The sequence below is a fragment of the Lepidochelys kempii genome, chromosome 8 (genome assembly GCF_965140285.1).
Source record: "Lepidochelys kempii isolate rLepKem1 chromosome 8, rLepKem1.hap1, whole genome shotgun sequence".
NCBI classification, from domain to species: Eukaryota; Metazoa; Chordata; order Testudines; family Cheloniidae; genus Lepidochelys; species Lepidochelys kempii.
The window spans coordinates 95,660,439-95,682,018 of record NC_136387.1 but is presented as its reverse complement, the minus strand read 5'-3'; the positions used below and the strand labels follow the sequence as shown (position 1 = coordinate 95,682,018).

Sequence of the window (21,580 nt, the reverse complement as noted above, 5' to 3'; positions counted from 1 at the left end):
ACTATGGCTTTCAGGGGTGGTGAGTTAAGTTTGTGGAGTTTGCTAGCGTAGACACAACTTGTAGTTTAAGGAGTGAAGCTTTAGTCTCCTACTCTCTTTGGTTTGACCCTGCAGGTAACATACTAATTCCCATTCTGACACACATGTCCTCACTGTCACATTTAGTCATCCTAAGGGACATTTGTACGTCTAGTTATTTAGGTTTCTTTATAGGCAGTGTTAAAAATATTTGAGGAAACAAGCATCCAGATGTAAGCACAGTGTAATGCCAGCTCCTGTGTTTGATCTATGGATATTGATATCTGACCATCAAGGAACCTCTGTATACCCCACTAATTCTGGTGCACTGCCAACTACTGATGAAACTGAGGAGAAGCGATGTAGTTATTGCTTAGGTGAACACCCCCTGAATATAAGAAGACAGTACTATGTGATGGAGTTCTAAGTTCTCTCACTGGGAAAAGTTACTCAGCCTTTTGGTCTTCTATCTTATCCCTCTATACAAAACTACATTCTGGTATATCCTTCATGAAAGCTAAATTCACTCTTAAAAATGACTGCACAGCACAGCATTAATATTACCTCAGCTTTTGTGGACTAAAGCAGTGTTTCACAACAACCCGTCTGTGGACAGGTGCAGGTCCCTGAGATCTCCCTGATAGTTTAGGAAGGCCGCAAGCTGGTTCTTGGTATCAAAAAGGTTGAGAAACACTGTTCTAAAACCACCCAAATAAACCCCCAAAGCCAATCCTGCTAATGCACAAATTCTTGGAAGAATTAAATGAGTGTGATGATATATTTAGGGTCATTTCATATTCTAAACTGTTGTGGGGTAATTGTTTTGCACTGCTAAAAAACTGCTCCTCTTCACCAGTGAATGAATGAACTATATATATATAATTCTGGTCAGTTTGAGGTTAGAGTATTCTCTGAGCTTGAAACATTCTATACTGATGTGCGTTATTCTTTGGTGATAGTTAGCTGCCTGCTGCATTGACTGAAATGATTTCTGGTACTATTATTGTCACACCTTCCCATATTCTCTAGATCAGTGGTTCTCAACCAGGGGTACATGTACCTCTGAGAGTACACAGAGGTCTGCTGGGGGTAGATCAACTCATCTAGATATTTGCCTAGTTTTACACCAGGCTACATAAAAAGCACTAGCGAAGTCAGTACAAACTAAAGTTTCGTACAAACTTGATTTTACTGCTTTGTATACTGTACACTGAAATGTAAGTAGAGTATTTATATTCCAATTGATTTTATAGTTATTGGTAAAAATGAGAAAGTAAGCAATTTTTCAGTAATAGCGTGCTATGACACTTTTGAATTTTTATGTCTGATTTTGTAAACAAAGAGTTTGAGTGAGGTGAAACTTGGGGGTACCCAAGACAAATCAGGCTCGCTACCGCTCTATATCCTCTTCTTTCTGAAACTCCAACTTCTTTTCTCCCTCTTCAGTCTACCTGAGCAATAATTTTAGCCACCTACCATGCCTTGTTTCCACATACAGATTGGAAGAGAAAAAAAAATCAAAATATTTCCTAAGGCATAATTTACTCCAGAACTGTTAGCAAAGCTAAATTCCATACTCTGCGTTGTCTTAGCACTCTGTGCAGAAAGTGTAGCCTAGTGAGAACTTGAATGATATATGCAAGGGTGCTATGCTGCTCTTGTATTGTTATATGAGGTTTTTCTCAGGGAGCTACGGATGTCAAAAGTCAGAATTCCACCCCTCCCCTCTTATCTGTGACATGCCCTCCAACTCTAGTCCATACACACTTTAGTTTCTGTTTTGTCATATCCTTCAAGATATACTTCTTCCATGATGCTCGCAAGAAACAAGTCTATAATGAAGAAATACTTAAAGAGCCATCTAGAAATATACATGCTTAAAAACTAGTTACATGGTTAGGGTTACTGCTGTAAGCCCTATCCTTTCCCAGCCTGCTCCCTGTCTATTGATTATGATGCCCGATTTTGGCATCATGTCTAAAATGAGGCAGTTGGTTCTTATTTGTTCTATAAAACACCTAGAACACTTTTAGGTGTTATACTACTTACTCAATATTTTTACAAGAACATAAAAATTACCCAGAAAGATCAAAACAAGTGGTCCATAAAGGTCAGGATCCTGTTTCTGACAATGGCCAGTATCAGACACTTAGAAAAAGGTACAAAAAACCCAGTGGTAGACAGTTACAGGGTAAGATTCTTCCTAACTCCCTTTAGTTAGTGACTGGTTTATGCCCTGCAACTTCAGGGTTTATATCCCTTCCAAACACTGATTATTTTAATCCTTACTAAAGTAACTCTGGATGTTCTCATCCATAGAAGTGACAACCCATTTTTTGAAACAGGCTAAACTCTTGGCCTCTGCAGTATCTTGTGGCAATGAGTTCCACAGGCCAATAATGTATTGTGTGATTAACAAGCCATTTTTATCTTTAAAAAAAAAATAGGCTGCCTTTCTATTTCCTGGAATGCAGCACATTAGGTGCAGCTCACTTGTACCTATGACACCGGAGGGGAAAAAAAGCCATGAACCCTTAGGTGAAACATTTTTCATTATGGGCACTTCCAAGCTGTCACAAAGCATACCATAAGCATACATAAGCAAACAGCCTAGGACTTCAGAACCCAACTGGGACCTGATCCAACTTCCACTGAAGTCAACAAGATGCCATTGAGTTCAAGGGGAGTCGGACTGAGCTCATATGTAGGACAGAAGGACCAGCAGTGTTATCTCCACATCCTCCTTACTCCTCTTAAGAAGTGTGCAAATATTATTCCCCATAGATTGCCACAGAACACTCCCTTGTTTAATATGGGGAACACAAACTATGATTATAACAATTAAAACAAAACAGGCTTAATTTACCAACCCAATATCAGCTTTACTGAAGTGTTAAATTAGGGTGATTTTCAAGTCAAAACTACTGAGCATGACCTGTATTTCAAATCCTATTAATCTGCCATTAGTATTCAGACAGCTAGGAATCTCTAATTAATGTTTTGATCTTGGACTGGAATTCTTAAATTCTGAAGTGAAAATATTTACTTATGCAACTAATGCTTTCTAACCATGTCTCCTCTTAGCTGGGGCACTAAATACACTGCAGCATTTTATACAAATGGGGAAAGGAAGACATCCATTATAGCTTGGTTTTACGTCTCTGCAGGGATAGGTTACCACATACAACTTTAAAGGTTGCTACAGTAGCTGTTCCATTACATAGTCTTTTACTGTGTCATTCGAGATAAAAGTATGAGTCAGAAAACAGTAAAGCCATTTTACAAAGGATGTTTCAGATCTACTGTTGTAACCCAGCTACAAACAACAATCAACATTCTCCATTTACACAAGTCATGGGGACACCCATAGTTTTAGATTGCACAGGCCACAGAGAAAAGGAACAGACTGACATATGCATGGAGGTGGTGGTGGGACTAGGGAAAATACTGACTGATGCTTATTTCTGGCTTATTAACATAGATCTATTGTATTTACTATAAAGCTGCGCGTCTTTCAAGCCTAACATCCCTAATCAGGAATGCACTGGCTGAGATTTTCAAAGCAGTCTAAATGGATTGCATCTTTCTTTAATTCCAGTGGAAGACACCTGTGTAAGCTTCTTAGACTGCTCTGGAAGTCTCAGCCACTGAGCCGGTGACGGCGAGTTCACTGGTGTGCGAACAGTTAATGGGCTCGGTGTCACAGAGAAGCAGATGAGACACCTGATCTTTCTGTGGCCCACTTCTCCAAGGGCTGCCACTGAACCGGTTTTATTTTCTCACTTCAATACTTCCTGGTACAAGCCATACAGTAGCCGCCTTACCCTGTGGTTGCCCTGAGAGTAGAAAGCTGCCACTCCACAACTATATCTTTGTAAGAGATTAAACATACTTTAAATCCTAGCACAAGGCTTACATTGGCAGTAACAGGTTATATGAAGAGAGAAAGTGGGGTTCATTCTTCCGTCATAGGGCACCCCCACCGCTTCCATCTTGCTCTGTGTTTTTCTTTTTACAGACTGCATAGACTCTGCTTGTAAACCCCACCTGTGGTTCATTTACATCCTCCCCCCACCTTATCTACAACAACGTATAATCCTCACCCCTTGAGGCCTGGGACAGGAGAGGGAGGAGCTCTCTCTGGGCTCTGGTGCTCTCCCCCTCCCCCTCCTTGCCCACTTCCTTCCTGTATCGTGTTCTGCTCCCTAAGCTAATGTGTTAACTAATGTTTTAATTATCTCCAAGTCTGACCCATTCTAATCTGTCAATTAGGCGCAGTTTCATCCCCCACTTTTACTCTGGGGCAATTTAATTGGTGATCCAAGTGCAGGTACTGTCACTGTTGCCCCGCAATGTGTCCCACAGCTCCCGCGCTCACCTGACAAAGATTTTTCTTACCACACACTCTCCCTCCCTTACCAGAAGGGCTTCCTTGTGGGGTTCTTCCTCTGTATTCAGGATGATTATCCAGGGCCTCCTTATAGGGTCTGCCCTTCTCCACGGGCAGAACACACACTTAGAATTGTGGGGACAACCTCCACCCACTGTTCTGGCCTACAGGTCCTCACACCATTAGCCCTCCAGAGTGCCCCTTGTCCTACTCTCACCCCTTCTGTCTTGTGGTGGGCTCCCCCCCATGCCCCTGGTTCTCCTATCCCGCCAAACTTAACCTGAGCTTTTTCCCCTTGGTGTACCTGTCAGGTGGTTCGAAGGGCTACCCAACCCACATTAATGATCTCAGGTTATCTTTACACACTGGGCCTATGTCCTTATTTTCCATTCCTGCCCCTTCAGTGTCTCAGGGCTCTCCCCTTATGTCTTGGCATGCATTCTCTTGTCTAGTAGTGCCTACACCTTGCACCTTGTTTTCCTTCCTGTCCCCCTCAGTCTCTAGGGTAACTCTCTTGTCTTGGCTTGTCTCTTCTTGTCAAGAGGCATTTCCCTACCTGGGGCCCCCCAATGCCAGCTTGTCTTCCCAAAAAGAAGGGCCTCTAGTTGGTGCCCAACACAATAGGGAGGTGTAACCTATCTACTACCCCTACTTGTTTCCAAGTGAGCATCCCATGGACCTCCAGGGTACCTCTGCCACAGGGCAGTGCTATTTATCCCTATGGACACACACTAATTTCAGACTACCTGGAACCATCCAGTGGGGTTTAACCAATGCCCGCTGGACCAGAAAGCAAGGTGGGGCTGTGTCTACGAGGCCCCTTTAACACTTCCTCCCCACCATCACAGAAATGGTCGACAGTTTATTTTCTTTCCCCTGTCTGAGAATCCCAGCCCAACCACCGACCTTGGCAAAACACCTTGCATTCCATGTATGGACAGCCTCTTTTCAAGTGTCCCCGCTGCCCACTCCCGGTAAAAGGTAAACGTACGAGTACTTGTCAGAGCTTCTCTGGGCTCTTCTCTCTTCTTCTCTATGCACTTCTAGGCAGGGGGTTCCCCACACTTCTTCCCTGGATCTGATCCCCTAAATGGTCGGCCTTCTTTCCTGGGGAAGCCTGCTTCCCCAAACTCCTCTGTCAGTTTAACTGCTTCATCTAAGGTTCCTAGCTGATGCTGTCTGACCCAGACCTGCATGCTCTCGGGGAGGCTCCAAAATCAGAGCATTCCTAATCTCCCCCACAGTTTGGGTGTCCAGTCTCAGACATCAGACAGCCCATCCATCTCACAGCTTAGAACTTCTGTCCATACTTTTCAGCAGACAGGCCCACCCAATCCAAGATGGCTTCCTTCACCATCTTGTAGTCTGAGGCTTGCTCATATCCACCCTTCCAAAGGTGCCAATTAATGCATTGGGGTCATCCATAGGGGTCATATCTTACAGAGGCCAGTCCCTGTACCCGTTTGCCGTTCCCTGCCATGGGACTCACTACCTTTGTCATCGCTGCTGCTGCACAGTCATTTGCTCTTGGATGAAGTCATACAGGCTTTTTTGCTGTTCTGCCTGCCAGGCGAGCAACACTTGCCTCTCCAAGTGGTGACACTACTGGAAGCTTTGCAAGGTCTTCTGCATTCTCTTTTGTTGTTCCGCCAGCCATTGCAGGTTCTCCTCCATTATCCAGGCTGCCAAACCTGCACATCAGGCCCTCCCCTGGAGGCTCTCTGTCTGTCCAGGATCTTACCTGTACAAATCCCCACATGTAAGAGCATGTCCCCTCCGCTCCTGTCTCTCTCTACACACTCGGGCTGCTTGGAGACTCTCCGCTCAGACACCACCCATGGTGTATTTACAGTGTTCCCCCATCACCTTTACAGGTGCAATAATATATAATTCCTCAGGCTACCAAGGCTAGGAAAGGAAGGAGATCTCTCTCAGGCCTGGGCTCTCACAGCCTGCCTCTCTCTCTGGCTCCCCTTGCCACTCCCTTCCTGTCTTGTTCTACTCCCTCGGGTTAATTTGTGCTTTACCTCTCCCCAGCCCATTCTAATCTGTCAAACAGGCACAGCTATCCCCCCGCTTAGCCTGAGGTGATTTAATTGGTGATATAATGATCAGTGTGGGCACTGCTGTTGTTGCCCAACATTCTGACACACACCCCAAAGGCAAACTTGCTTCAATCCATGTTTCCATTTCTCCCTCTGTTCTGGCCCTTATTATTAGCTGAACAACGTACAAACAAAGGAAGATAAGGTCCCTACCATCATAAACTGACCATCCAACTCAGACACATAATACAGGCAAAACAAACAATACTCCACCTGAGGGACCAGTCTGGAAGCCTGACAGAAAGATAGCCTTTAGTAGGTTGTTGCTGAATGGCTTTGCAGGCAAAGTGGTTTTGTAAGGTGGGTTTCTCCTCTCTGCCTTTTCCTCTGTTTGAAATTGTAGCTGTTTCTGTGTTCTGCTTGGTACCTGTGGTCATTCATTTAGGCATCTGGTTTCTGCCACAGAGCACTGGGTTTTCTGCTTGGGGATTGTGAAGAGGTCCTGCTCCTAAGTGCTGAAGCACAGAAAGGACATGATGATGGACACTCGAAGTTCAGGGCTAGAAAGGCTCCCATGTAACACTTGCACACGTGCAGAGCTCAGACTGTTCTACCCAACTCTAATGTACACTTCTGTGCTCACCTCACTTTTTGGGGTGGCCCTTTGCCCACCATCGCATCTTGTCCACCTGACCCCCTATAAAGTCACTACTATTTCACCGTGGGATGAGCAACTGGGTCTTACACATACACCTGGAGGGACTGCTTTATGATCAGTCACAAAAGGAGATACTACAACACAACGTATACAGTACTGCTAACAAATGGTGTCTCCGTCCCTCACAACAACAAACTGATGGAAGAATACAGGTAACATTTTTATATCACTTATTTTAAAAGCCTTATATTAAAATTCCCCCTCATTTTCACATCAGAAATAGTTCTGCAGAAAAGAAATAGACCCAATTTAATTTCAGGGGATATTTACCACGATTTATTTTTTTAAACAGGTAGACAGCAATGCGACCTGGTTTCATATAGTTTAGAGCTATAAAAGACTCAGGAAATTTCTCCTCCTTTCATGCTAACAGATTAGTGATCAATTAGCAATGACTGCTGTTATCAAAACCAAAAAGAGTGTGAGGTCACTTATTGGTTTTATTATTATTTTAGTTGATACTTAATCTGTATTTGTCGTTTTTTTCCCTAAAAAGGAAAGAAAAACTGTAATTTCCTGTCTACTGTAATTTCCCTCCTCTCCCTGCAGACTTGCATATACAACTCAACAATCACAACCTCAACCCATAGGTAGCACTTTGTATCTTCAAAGTACTTTACAGGTGGTAACTAGTTTACCATCACCACACCCTGGGAGGTAGAGCAGTATTATTATCCCCATTTTACAGATGGGGAAACCAAGACATAGTAAGGTGAGCGACTTGCCCATGATCTCACAGCGAGTCAGCAACAGACAGGATTAGAACTGTGCGATTCCTAGTTTCCAGTCCTCTGCTGAGTCTGTTATATAGTACTCCTCCTCCTTTCAGTGCTGTTGCATGGTAGTCAGGAAACCACTAGGCCATGCCATTTTCAAACAAAAGCTTCAACCCAGGGTATTAAAGCAGCAGCAGGAGAAGACTAGCAGGTGAGAATGCAGACCATGCCCTGAGGGGGCGTAGCTACCTCTTGGCTCTAGGTACTTCATCTATTGCAGGCATACTCATCGGACCAGTCTGAGCAGTGCTGGATTCTGTCTCGGCAGAGGGCCCTGGGAATGCAGGTGCAATACTCGTAAAACACTGGTGTGCAGCTCCACCACTGAGTCCCGCAAGGAGGGCAGCTAGCCACTAGGGTGAAAAGAAAACAGGGGCCATTGGCTCTTCTGCTTTTCTTATGTTAAAATTTATACTTTACGTTGGCAGATCTGAACTCTCACCTAATAGATATCGAAAATACACAAGAAAGAAAAGCTTTCACCCAGCACCAGAATATTTAACCGTAAGCAGCCACCTAATTTCTTAGAGGCAGTAGATACGGGTGGGTACACGAACCTGCCATGTAAAAGGGTCCCTTAGTCAGTACTATCTCCAGAAGTCAGGGACAGTTAGCTACCAGTGAGAGGAGCAGCCAGTTAACATTCATGACATACAAATGCCATTACTCAAATGTTACTATCTGTATATCTGAAACTAGCTTCCCTAGATGCAGCTGCTGATATGCATCAGTTCAGGTCTGCATGTTGTGGCTGAGATTTTCAAAACAGGCTAGGTGATTTAGATACACAATTCCATTAATTTCAGCAGATGTGTCTGCCTTTCCTAGGCTGCTTTGAAAATCCTAACCTTTAGCTTCAATTTTCAAATAGGCACCTTTTTAGGTGTTAAATTCCAGCTGGCACTTAGTAAGCTGCTGTTCATAAGAATCAGCCATTAGTTTTGAATTTAGGCAGCTGATTACAGTCATTCTTTGAGAGAAAATCAATCCAAAGTCAGCGTACACCAGAGAATGAATGGCTCAGGGGATTGGCAATGGGCTATGAAGCCTTTCACCTCTAGGTCGTAAGTCTGAATATGGCCCAAGTTGTTAGTGATCAAGAGTTATTAGCATCAGATGTCTGCTTGGCAGCGTATGTGACATTAAATTGGTGGTGACAATCCAGTGACCATTGAACAGATGTCTACATAACAAAACCACCATATCTGGCATGCTTGTTGACAGTCTCAGCAGACAGACCAAGGACTGAGAGGGTCATAGCACCTGAATGAAGGGCAAGGTTGAAGTAGCTTTGTGGGATGACTTGAAGAAGTCTGCACTGTTGTTACTCACATTCTATCTATCTCAGGGGTTCTCAAACTGGGGGTCGGGACCCTTCAGGGAGTTGTGAGGTTATTACATGAGGGATTGCGATCTGTCAGTCTCCACTCCAAACCCAGCTTTGCCTCCAGCATTTATAATGGTGTTATAAATTAAAAACACTTTTTTATATATTTAAGGGGGAAATCACACTCGGAGGCTTGCTGTGTGAAAGGGGTCACCAGTACAAAAGTTTGAGAACCACTGATCTATCTTGTGGGTAAAAGGAGGATGTCAGTCTCTGAGATTGTCAGTCCACCATCCTTTACAAACACCAAGCCCTTCAACTATTTTTTACATCAGTGAAAAAAAGTGGCTGACTTACAGGCCCCCTTTTCATCAGAACAGTCTCCACAGTCATTTGCGCCATTACACTTCTTATCAGCATAGATCCAGTATACAGGGTTGCTGCAGCGGAAGATCAAGTATCCTGGAAGGCTACTGGGCAAATCATCTACAAGATGAGACACCTGAAGATGGTGAAATGTTCTGACTTCACTCAACAACAGTTGGACATAAATATAATGGCTGAGAAACCAATTATTAACTATTAATATTATTTTACACTTCTATGTTCTCCTTCCATGCAAAGATCTCAAAGCACGTGAAAAATATTAAACTACATGACCCCCCTGGTAGATGGAGGGAAATGTGCTTATTCCCCATTTAAAAATAGGGAAACTGAGGTACTGAGCGTGTAAGTGACTTGCCCAAAGTCTCATGGGAAGTTTGCCTCAGAGCCAGGTGTACAGACCAGATCTCCTGGTTCCCTGTCCGCTGCTTTAACAAGACCATCTGTTCTGTCACTGACTTAGCCATAAATCAAAACCAGATCTTCCACATGCTAACACGATGCTCTGTCACTAGGGCCATTTAATCATATTATGAATAACTTCATCAAAGGAGGAGGGAGGCCTCATGATTAAGGCTCACAAGTGCAAATCAAGGGACCTGGACGCTTCTGGTTCTGGTTCTCCACAGACTCCTGGTGCAGCCTTGAACAAACTGGTCATTCAGCAGCTGGGTTATGAAGAGTTCTGTTCAGTTATTCTGTGCTAAAGTATGGAGCTTTGAGTATGGGGGAACATGAGGAAACCAGGGGTTGTGAGGAGCATGCACAGGAGGACTGGAGAAACCATCACAGGGAGAAGATGTTGAAAAAAAAAAAAAAGCTTACTACATAATTTCTCCTGCTCATCCTCTCCATTAACACACTCTCTGATTCTGTTGCAGATCCTACTGGCTGGAAGGCAAGTCACTCTGTCATCACATAAAAAGCCAGTCTGGTTACCTGAAGTCACACAGAAACGGTTCACTGAAAAGAAATCAGGACATAAATGAGCTTAGATACTGATTGATCTAACTAGGGTGATCAGATTTTACAGGGACAGTCCTGATACTTGGGGCTTTGTCTTATATAGGTGCCTAATACCTCCCACCCATCTTGATTTATCACAATTGCTCTCTGGTCACCAGATCTAACAGACATTTCCACATTCACCAAGAGCACAAGGCCCAGACCAAAAAGATATTTTTAACCAGAAGAAAAAAATTAAGAACTTCAGGAATTCAGTTGCCACCCTGGAACTGACCAGCGGTCTATTTATACATGGATCCTACCTGCTAACATGCTCTTCTACATTAGAGGCCTAAGTGTATTAAAATGTGATTACGCCACCCACACAAAGTACTAGAGATTTACAACAATCCTATTAAAGATCCAAGGACAAGTGTACATTCCGAGTAGTGCGCGTCACCAAGAGTTTGGAATGGAGCAAATTCATCTCTCTCCTTCTCTTCCTCTCCCGTCTCCAGGTTTCAAGTGGCGCCTTCTATGTCTAACTTATTGAAAAAATGGCAGCACTTTGGCTGGAGGTTCACTAACTTGTTTAGACAGAAAAAAATACCAGACTGACCTGGAGTGGGTGGTGGGAGTCCAAATGTGACGGCAAAACCAATGACAGCACCTACGACGCCGAGTGCAAGCAGTGCAATAATGGAGATACAGAGGCATCTTCGAGTACAACTTAAACATGCCCTGCATTCATGGCAGTGATCTGTGACAATAAAAGGGACCTAAATGTCAGAGGATTCACAAATGACGAGCAGGGGTTAAAGTGAGTTGAACATTGTAAACTGCAGTTTAAGCAAACAGACTGCAAAATTCTCACATTCATTCATTATTCAAAGTTATTCCCTAAGTTTTTGAGCAAAGAAGAACTGGAAATATTTGAAATTCAAAACATGTGCTGTGTTGGTTAGTTTCATGGATCACGTGATATCATTTTTGTTACATGACTGACTGTCTTATGGTACTGGGTAACAAAAGCGCACATACTGGCAAGTATAATTTAAAATTGAGAATTCTCATTGTTGTTGGTTACTATTTAGAATGTCCTTTCGGCAAACATCCGAGCTTAACATTTGGTTTCATAACTACTTATTATTATTTGTATAGTGGTGTTGCCTAGAAACCCTCGTCACGGACCAGGACCTCATTGTGGTACGCACTGCACAGACAAAAAACAAAAAGATGCTTCACGCGCCAAAGAGCTGACTCGTGCTAACTAGGCTTGTTCACTAGAATATTTCCAGCAAAACGAACACAACAGGAGTTGAACTCAGTCAGAGCAAATTTAGGTTTAAAAATTAATGTGAACATTCACCAAAGTTTTTTTTACACCTCAGCTCTGCTTCTAATATCTCAAAAATCTATGAGCATAATCAGTTGTTAAGGATTTAGTCTGTGTGTTCTCTCTCTGTCAACACACTCCTTAGTAATGCTGTCAGTGCCAGCAGACCAGCGACACAGTAAGTTGAAACAGAGGCGATAATGTGCAAGAACTGAATGAAAGGTTAAATTCAAAACTATACCGAACATATTCAAGTGGACTGTGAAATGAGAAGAACTTTGCTCCCCTACAGTATCTTTCCTCAAGGAAGCTCAAAGCCCTTTACAAAGGTGACGGGCGCTACTCTAATAAAACCTAAAGTAAAGCAAGCTATTGTCATTTTACAGGTGAGGGTAACTAAGGCACAGGAGAGTTAAATAACAGAGAAAGTCCGAGGTAGGGCTAGGAGTAGATCCCCAGGAGAAATGCTGGCCCATTAAATGAGTGGCAAAACTCTCATCAACATCAATGAATTCTTTGCATCAGTGTTCACCGCAGAGGGTGTGAGGGAAATCCCCACACCTGAGATGTACTTTTTAGATGACAAATCTGAGGAGCTGTCTCAGACTGAGGTGTCAATAGAGATGGATTTGGAACAAACTGCTAAATTAAAAAGTAATAAGCAGGGCTCTACCAAATTCTCTGCCATAAAAAATGCGTCACAGACTGTGAAATCTGATCTTTTGTGGGCTTTTACCCTTTGTTATACAGATTTCATGGGGAGATCAGCAGTTCTCAAATTGGGGGTCCTGACCCAAAAGGGAGTTGCAGGGGGGGGGTCGCAAGGTTATTTCAGGGGGGTCGCAGTATTGCCACCCTTACTTCTGTGCTGCCTTCAGAACTGAGTGGCTGCAAAGTGGCAGCTGTTAGCCAGGCGCTCAGCTCTGAAAGTAGCGCCCCACCAGCAGCAGTGCAGAAGGAAGGGTGGCCAGACCACACCGTGCCATCCTGACTTGTGCACTGTTGCTGGCGGCAGCTCTGCTTTCAGAGCTGGGCTCCTGGCCAGCAGCTGCTGCTCTCCTGCCGCCCAGCTCTGTAGGCAGCACCACCCCCAGCAGCAGCGCACAAGTAAGGGTAGCAGTACAGCAACCCCCCTTAAAATAACCTTGTGACCCCCCCCACATTCCTTTTTGGGTCAGGACACCTACAATTACAACAGTGATATAAATAGCTGAATTCAAGAAATTTATGATGTTTAAAATCCTATGACCATGAAATTGACTGAAATGGACTGTGAATTTGGTAGCGCCGTAGTAATAAGTCACCAGGACTAGATGTATTGAATTCTGTAGGAACTCAAATATGAAATTGCAGAATCACTAACTGTGATATGTAACCCAATGCTTAAAATCAGCCTCTGTACCAGATAATGGAAGACAGCTAACGTAATGCTGATTTTTAAAAAAGGACTCCAGAAGCAATCCTGGCAATTACAGGTTGGTAAGCCTCACTTCAGTACCAGGCAAATTGGCTGAAACTGTAGCGAAGAATAGAATTATCAGACACATTGATGAATACAAAATGTTGGGGAAGAGTCAAAATGGCTTTTGTAAAGGGAAATCATGCCTCACCAATCAATGGAAAGAGGTAAATAGCAGAGTGCCCCAAGGATCTGTATAGGGACCAGTACTGCTCAAATTATTCATCAATGATCAATTATTCGTCAAAGGGGAAATAGTGAAGTGGCAAAGTTTGCAGGCAATACAAAATTACTCAAGATAGTTAAGTCCAAAGCTGGCTGCAAGGAGGTACAAAAGGATCTCGCTAAACTAGGTGCCTGGGCAACAAAATGGCAGATGAAGTTCAATGTTGATAAATGCAAAATAATGTACGTGGGAAACCATAATCCCAACCATACATAAAAAAGATGGGGTCTAAAGTAGTTGTTCCCACTCAAGAAAGAGATCTCGGAGTCATCATAGAAGTTCTCTGAAAACATCTGTTCAATGTGCAGCAGCCATCAAAAAATCTAACAGAATATTAGGAACCATTAAGGAAAGGGATAGATAATAAAATAGAAAAGTTTATAATGCCACTATCTAAATCCATGGTACCCCACATCACAAATACTGCGTGCAGTTCTGGTTGCCCCATCTCAACAAAAATATGTTAGAATTGGAAAAGATACAGAGAAGCAAAAAAAAATGATTAGGGGTATAGAACAACTTCCATATGAGGACAGATTAAAAACTAAAGGGGAATATGATAGAGGTCTATAAAGTCATAAATGGCGTGGAGAAAAAGTGTTATTTACCTCTTCACATAACATAAGAACAAGGGATCACCCAATGAAATTAATAGGCAGCTGGTTTAAACAAAACACAACACACAGTCAACCTGTGGAACTCATTGTCAGGGGAAGTTGTGAAGGCCAAAAGTATACTGGGTTCAAAAAAGAATTAGATACATTCATGGAAGATAGGTCCTTCAATGGTTATTAGTCAAGATAGTCAGGGATGCCACCCCATTCTCTGAGTGTCCCTAAACCTATGACTGACAGAAACCAGGACTGGATGAAACCAGGACTCTTCAGTTCATTCCTTCTGAAGCATCTGGCACAGGTCATTGTAGGAAGACAGGATACTGGGTGAGATGGACCATTAGTCTGACCCAGTACAACTATTTTTATGTCCTAATGGAGCAGGATGTTCCCTTAGGATATCAAGACTCCTACTCTCACCACTAGCATGTTACATTCTGCTATAGGGACCAAGCCAATACTAATGAGAAATTGTTACAGAATAGACCCTCACACTGACTACTTAAAGACCAGAGAAAAGAATTAGAGAGTTGGGGTTGTAATAGACCATTTAAAAAAAAAAGAAAAAACAAAGCAAAACCTAGGAAATTAAATGCTAAAACTGCATTTTTACAACCTTAAGGTTGCACAGTTAAGTGCCCAAAAGTCAGGAAATGTGCAAGTTAAAGCTGACCACAAACCCTTAGCTCTGTTCCCTATACACCATATTATGTCTACAAATTCAGCATCACATTTCCATAGCATCACACGTTTCTAAAGTAATCGGGGGGGAAAAAACCCTTATTTCAGTATGTTGTTTGAGAAACAGTATGTAATCTCATAATTAAAGACTGTCATAAGACATCAGTCCAAAGGAGTAGAATGCATGTTCCACCTTATTTTTTTCTGACCGTGAGTGTTTATCGGCAAAATTGTAATGTTGCATTAACATAGTGTTTGCATTTAATTAGCAATTTGTCAAGTGCCAGCTGTGCTCAGTGGTGTACAAACAGGAATGAAAGCATGGTCTTTGCCCCACTGTTGTTGAGATTTTGGCCCCATTTGAAACACTCACAATTCACCTTTGTACAAAGAGTACACAGGGAACAGTTCATCTCCAAAGGCAAACATTTCAGAAAATCATGAGCATGTGAAAATAGAACGTGTGTTTATGACAGGAAAGTGTTTACAAACATTAAGTATAATGACTGCAACCAATGTTACCACTGTGAGAATTATAGCAATAAAGTGCCATTGCTTCCCGACTTTCAAATATTTCCCACTGAATTTTATTATTTTCACATTTTTATTTTTAAATGTACAACAACCAACAATGGCTGAAGCTGGCAATGCAGATGTCACCCAGATGAGTATAGGACATTGTTTTTTTGAAATACATGAAGAACTTGCAGGGCGTTTAGACATTCTTCATGAGTCTCTTCCTTCACAAAAAGATTCCGTTGCTACAAGATGTTGCATGCAGTACTATGTACCAAATAGCATGCCATTTCCAGATCAGAAAGAGGCAGTTTATACCCATCAGTCTTATATTCTAGACAGTTTTCCTATCATTAGTAAAAGAAAAGCCACTCAAGAGACTGTAAAACATTACATTCTTCTTATCCACATAATATAAAATACAAGTATCTATTGATTTCTACTTCCTTTACCAAGCCACTCAATTATACTTTGTTAATTACCTCTTTCTTCAGGGGAGAACTTTGTTGAATCAAATGAGATTCTACCAAAATTTCTCTATAAAAAACAGAAATAAAATACATAGCTTAAAGAAGCAATGTTTACAGGTAATTTCAAATACTGTTAGTTACATTTTTCTGGTGCTTCTGTGTCATTTTATACAGGAATACATTTTATACATCTCATTACCTTTACATAAAAAGAAAGATCATTTCATCTTAAAATGTGGAAGATATTTCATTAACAAAATGGTTGCTAGATTGTCTTTGCATCTCATTCACCCATTTGTAAAGCAAAAGCTAATAAAATTTCAGCATTTAAGATAAATGTTTTTCTTTTGGTGGAATTACTTTTATTTATAAACTATTAGATATTGTACAGCAACCAGCAGGAAAGAGGCCAGACAAACTGAATGCATATCAGCATTCTTTAAAAAGTCATTACATTTATCAAAGGAGATAAAATTACCTGAGGATGAGTTCTGCTCATATTTAGGTATAGCCACAATGTTTTACTTAGTAGTAGTTGTAAAAGCCTTGGAATTTTTTTCCAGGACAGGGTTCAGCCATACCATTTACAGGCAGATCGTCTTTCAGATGGCTCTGTTTTAATAGGAGTCTACACCATGAAGGGCACTGCTGCTGTGTTACTTGGTTACTAAGAGAAACAGAGGTAGACAGGAAAGAGCCATTCTAATCTATAGTCATACACATATGATACAGGGCCTGATGGATGGCAGGAGAGGCAGCATCAGCATTTTCTCTGGCTCTGGGCGGAAGTGAGAGGGAGTTGGGTGGTCATAGCCTGGTCCCTAGTGGACACATTAGCAAACACCACACCGCTCAGCACAACTAAAGCTGTACTTGGAGCTGGGCTGGCAGGGCGGGAGGAGCTTTGGCAGAGCTGCAGGAAAGGCTGTGGTCTGTCTTCATTAGCTGGCCCCAGCCAGAATGCTGAGTGTCACTGTGTTAACAAACAACCTTGAAGTTATTGTGTGCTGTAGACACTAGGTAACTGCCATAGAGCGTTGGTGTGGGATTTCTGGAAGTGTTTGTCACCGGCCTGACTTTGCTCCCACTGAAGTGCGTGTACAGCTCCCACTGCCTGCTGTGGGAGCAGAGGCCCAGAGGCACTTTGGAAAAGCCCGTCCTTCTGACCTTGCCCATCTGATTCCATTTTTCATCTTTCTGCCTTCATTGTCAGGGAAAGACGCTCCCTTTGGTTTGCGGGAAAGTTCTAGAAAGGAAATAGACAGCAGTGCCATGATATGCGGCCCCAAGCTGAAAGGGAGATTAAAGCAACCAAGGACAATTGTGTGTGTGGCAGGTAGGAAAGGGACAGATCCTTTCCCCAAAACAAAGACACCATTAAAGACCCTCCTCCCTCATGGAATCCCAGAGCCCAGTCGCCAGCCCTAGCCCAGATATCTACAGTGCAATTTTGTAGCCCTGTGAGCACATAAGATTTATTGCTTGGCCCAAACATACAGCAAACATTGAATGAGATAAGGTCATGCTTCATTTGTGATGAGATTCTAGGTGATGCAGCAGTTTCCATATATTTAAGCACCTTGGGCTACCCTTTACCTACCAAGTTGAAATTTCCAGGCCCATAGCACATCTTAGGTCAGCCTCTGGCTCACACTGATGCTCCCCTAATAGTTCAAGATTGCCCTTGCAGTCTCAACAACATGATAGATACTGTCCAGGCATAAAGGGCTAGTTCCTGCCCCTGCAAGGTTTACGGCCTAAATGACTGTTCTAGGAGAACATACTCTGGCAGGGGGAAGCAGACTGGTGCCCTAGAAGTTTGTTAAAGATACACCATACAAACCATTTATGGAAATACTACATATAGCCAAAATATTGATCCAGCGGTTTAAGGAGTTTTGTAATATCCTCAGTTGGGGTTGCTGTTCCTCTTTGGGAAGACTACTACGTTGAAAAAACAAAGCCACAAGCGGCTTGGCATGCTGTCTCCTTGCAGTTTTCGATATGCTAAACTTTCTAAGCTTAGACCTAAAATGGTGGTGTAAGTTAATGCACAAGGATTTTCAATTAGATGTTCTGGTACCCAGTAATGCTGAGTGTAATTGCCTATGACCACAACACATACAGAATTTACAGCTGCTGTTGAGGAGAGTAAGACTATAAGGATGTGCCTCTATAAAAATAGGTCCTCCCACTTGGCTCGTCACATAAGCTTTTTAAAAAGGCAGAGTGTCAAAATAGGAATGAAAAGAATTTAGTAAAATCCCCAGGCAGCACATGCTCAGGGAGGCTAGTTATCCAACATCCTCTTCTTGGATCATTCTGAATAATTGGAATGATCCTACCCCGCATGATCACATTCAGGATCCAAAGCAGAGTTAACAAATACTCATAGCTCCATATTCTGCTGTTAAGTCTAAGAACCCAGCAAGAACATTTCATCTTTTATCAGTCACTAAGAAATCAGAGACCAGCATACTCTCTGCTGTACCCTACTAGATAACACTTGGGTTTACGCAGTGGGATTATATATAAATCACAGCTCAATTAGGAACTGCCTTTGGCCAAAATCAGAACCTTTGTACCTCAGCTTCTCTGTCTACTAAAGTAATATTTGCCAGCCTTGTAGGGTGATGCAAGCCCTAACTAGATGGATGCAGAGTAATAAAGTCAGTGGAATAGATAAGCATATAAGCTTATGACTTCCATTCACCTACGACTCTGATGGTAAAATAACTAAGCTATGGCCACTGTACCATGGGGAGCAGGAATTATCAGTCTTTTGTTACTTAAATCATACAGTGCTTATTGAGCAACAGACATGCTAGGATTCCAGTTTCTAAGTTTAGATGTTTTTGAGTTCTCAAAACAAAACAAGAGAGAAGAAGAGGTCACAAGTACATTAATATGGGGAAGAGGAAGGTGAGGAAGTAGTTGACAATAGTAAACAATAGTTAACAATATCTTAAAGCAATTTGCTAAAGTTTTAATTTTTGGGCAGAGCCCAAGCCCAAACCCAAATCACTGCACACAAAATTAGTGTTTCAGAAAACAGAGCATCTGAAAATAAGGAAGTGGAATAGAGATTGTTCTGCCATCTTAAAAACTGGTAAATAGGACCTAGGTCTGCTCCAACAATGGTTACAAACTACTGTATTTTCAAACGCCAAGATGACTGAATTGCAGTCTGTATTTAGAGTAGGAACTTCTGGCATTAATTTTATTCTGATAACAGAAGATATACCTGGATAAAACCTGAAATTTATAATACTGTGAAAGTCTGGTTCTTTGGACTACAGAAATTATATTATAGAAATTAATACCTTGAGAAGTTCATTACAGGAACTCAACTTTTGCAGGTGTCACCCATAGAAGAGTGTTACTGAGTCCTGGACTTCAGCATCTATTCATTGTATAGTGACATTTCAGGTAAGTAGCAAGGCTCAAGACTTGAACTTTTATATCTATTGGTTGATTTTTTTTTCTTCCTTTCATTTCTGGTTTTCAGAAGTTTAAGCAGATATTACAGCTCAAAATAAAAACTAGAAGCTGTTGATTAACCCAAATATAATTAAAAATTTAAACATTTGAAAACATCCACCTTTAGAAAGATAAGTTAAGAAAAAACAGTTTTACACTCATGAGTTAAAAATTAAAGTCATTGACATAATGAAAGCTGTACTATACATAGTACTGAAACAGGCAACTGGACAGTTATACTTTCAGTGAGGCTATATAAACACGATTTCCAGCACTCTCACATCACAGGGAAAACAGATTCAATGCTACATAGATGCTATATTCAATGCTAGTTATAAGTCAAGATTTGGGATAATTAAAATGTCTTCAGAGACTGCACTGCAGACAAAGTTAGTGCAAAGAATACCAGCCATAGCCACAGCCTGGTATAAAGTCTGCATTTGTACCTAAAGATTTTAAACTGTCATTGCACAAGTTACATTTGATACTAGCACATCAGCATTCTGCATTAAACAAGGCTGTGTACTGATGTCTGAAGTACATAACTGCCTAGAAATGAGAGTCTTAGGACTGATTACTACTACACATATAGAAAAAGCTATTTTTCTGCATCAGATTATGGAAGTGTTTTTAAAGCACTGCACAACCAACCATCACATTTTGAGACCCTTGTATAACCTAGGTATTTAATAAAGACATCACGTTAAGAACAGCATTTCACTCCAATTTTCATGGTTGTAAGTCAGATCCTCTTTCAATGCCACATCAACCAAAAGTTACTATGTAATTGGGCTTAAATTCAATGTTTTATACAATAACACACTAGACCCCTTGAAGAATTAGATTCTGAACTTCTTACGCCTTCATGACAAAAATGTTTGGTGCACACAGTTTTGAAGAGAACACCGATTTGTAGCAGCTCTATGTATGCTGAACACATATAGCAAGCACCACAGTGTATGTGGTATGCACTCTAAGTATGGACCCATAATACATGATCTATAACCACAATAATATAGTCCTCAAACTTTAGAAACTCACCCTTTTCTAAACCTCACTCTCAACCAAACTTAAAATTATTCTTCTGGTTTTAATTCATGTAATGAGCTATTCTCTGGAACATCTCAAGTATAATTTTTGCTAGAGTACAAAAACTATGCAAAACCAGTAGATTTCTATGGCCTACTTCTTACCTGAATGTAGACATAATCAGACAAAGTTCAAAAAGTTAAGGCTCTGAGATAGAATTTTGGCCAGTTTCTAAACATTTGCAAAGAGACTTTGTAAGGAAAACCATCACAGTCCCTTCTTGCTTATAGATGCCTAGCAGGCACCACTAGATCATAGCAGCTATAGTAAAGAACAAAACTGTGTTGGACAAACTAGCTATAACAATATTCTCTCATATGGTTACTGAATTGTATTATTTACTAATGTAGCAGAATGTGATCAGGTGGCATATATTGGGGGGATGCTGTAGATGAGTCTCATACTGAGTGCATCATGGTTAATTAAGAGTCATAGCGAAAGGCTACAGTCATTCTACTTTTCTAAATCCATTCTCAGTTTTCAGTAATCAATTTTTTTCTGACAATGGAACAACTGGACCCAATTAGTTAATCAATACAGCAAAGGGAGTTCCTTCAGAAAAAGTATGATCTAACCTAACAAGCTATTGAAGAGTTTAAGGCTAAAGTTTGTCAGATGAATAAATAAGCATGTCACTTGTGTGTGTGTAAAAGGATGTGTCAATGAGTCATTAAAAGCTTGCATTTCTGACAGTCTGAGCTCAACCTGCAGTACCTCAATAATGCTCTGCATATTGATAACTCTAGAAAAAATATATTTCTATTTTTGGGAAAAGGGTTTTTCCCAAACGGATAACACAATACAAACGGATGAACGGATAATACAAAATTTCTGCAAATAGTTCTATAATTAATGTTCTTAGTTCCTCACAACTGAAAATGCCTGACCTAAGCATCTTCTGCCCACTTAGAATTTATATTCTACTTTTACAGAGCTAATTCTGATCTTTCATCATAGAACAGTTAGAAATGACTGATTGAAAGTGCCATGGTAGAAGTGTAGAGAGCATGCTTACAGTTTGTGTTAAGCAAAAAGGACACATTACAAACTCCAGTGAAAGCAATTACATATATTTGAAAAAAAACAAAACAAAAAACAAAACCCTG

General features: G+C 41.5%; 1 protein-coding gene across 1 annotated transcript; it reads right to left on the bottom strand.

The window, feature by feature from the left end:
- Positions 1-5,957: 5,957 nt before the first annotated feature.
- LDLRAD1 (low density lipoprotein receptor class A domain containing 1) lies at positions 5,958-21,554 on the bottom strand. Its single transcript, XM_073357628.2, has 8 exons — positions 16,384-21,554; positions 15,918-15,972; positions 11,223-11,363; positions 10,484-10,621; positions 9,632-9,760; positions 8,137-8,300; positions 6,727-6,968; positions 5,958-6,149 (listed from the first exon to the last, which is right to left on the bottom strand). Exons 1-6 carry the CDS (start codon positions 16,402-16,404, stop codon positions 8,155-8,157), a joined length of 630 nt encoding a protein of 209 aa, XP_073213729.1. The 5' UTR covers positions 16,405-21,554; the 3' UTR covers positions 5,958-6,149; positions 6,727-6,968; positions 8,137-8,154.
- Positions 21,555-21,580: the final 26 nt, after the last annotated feature.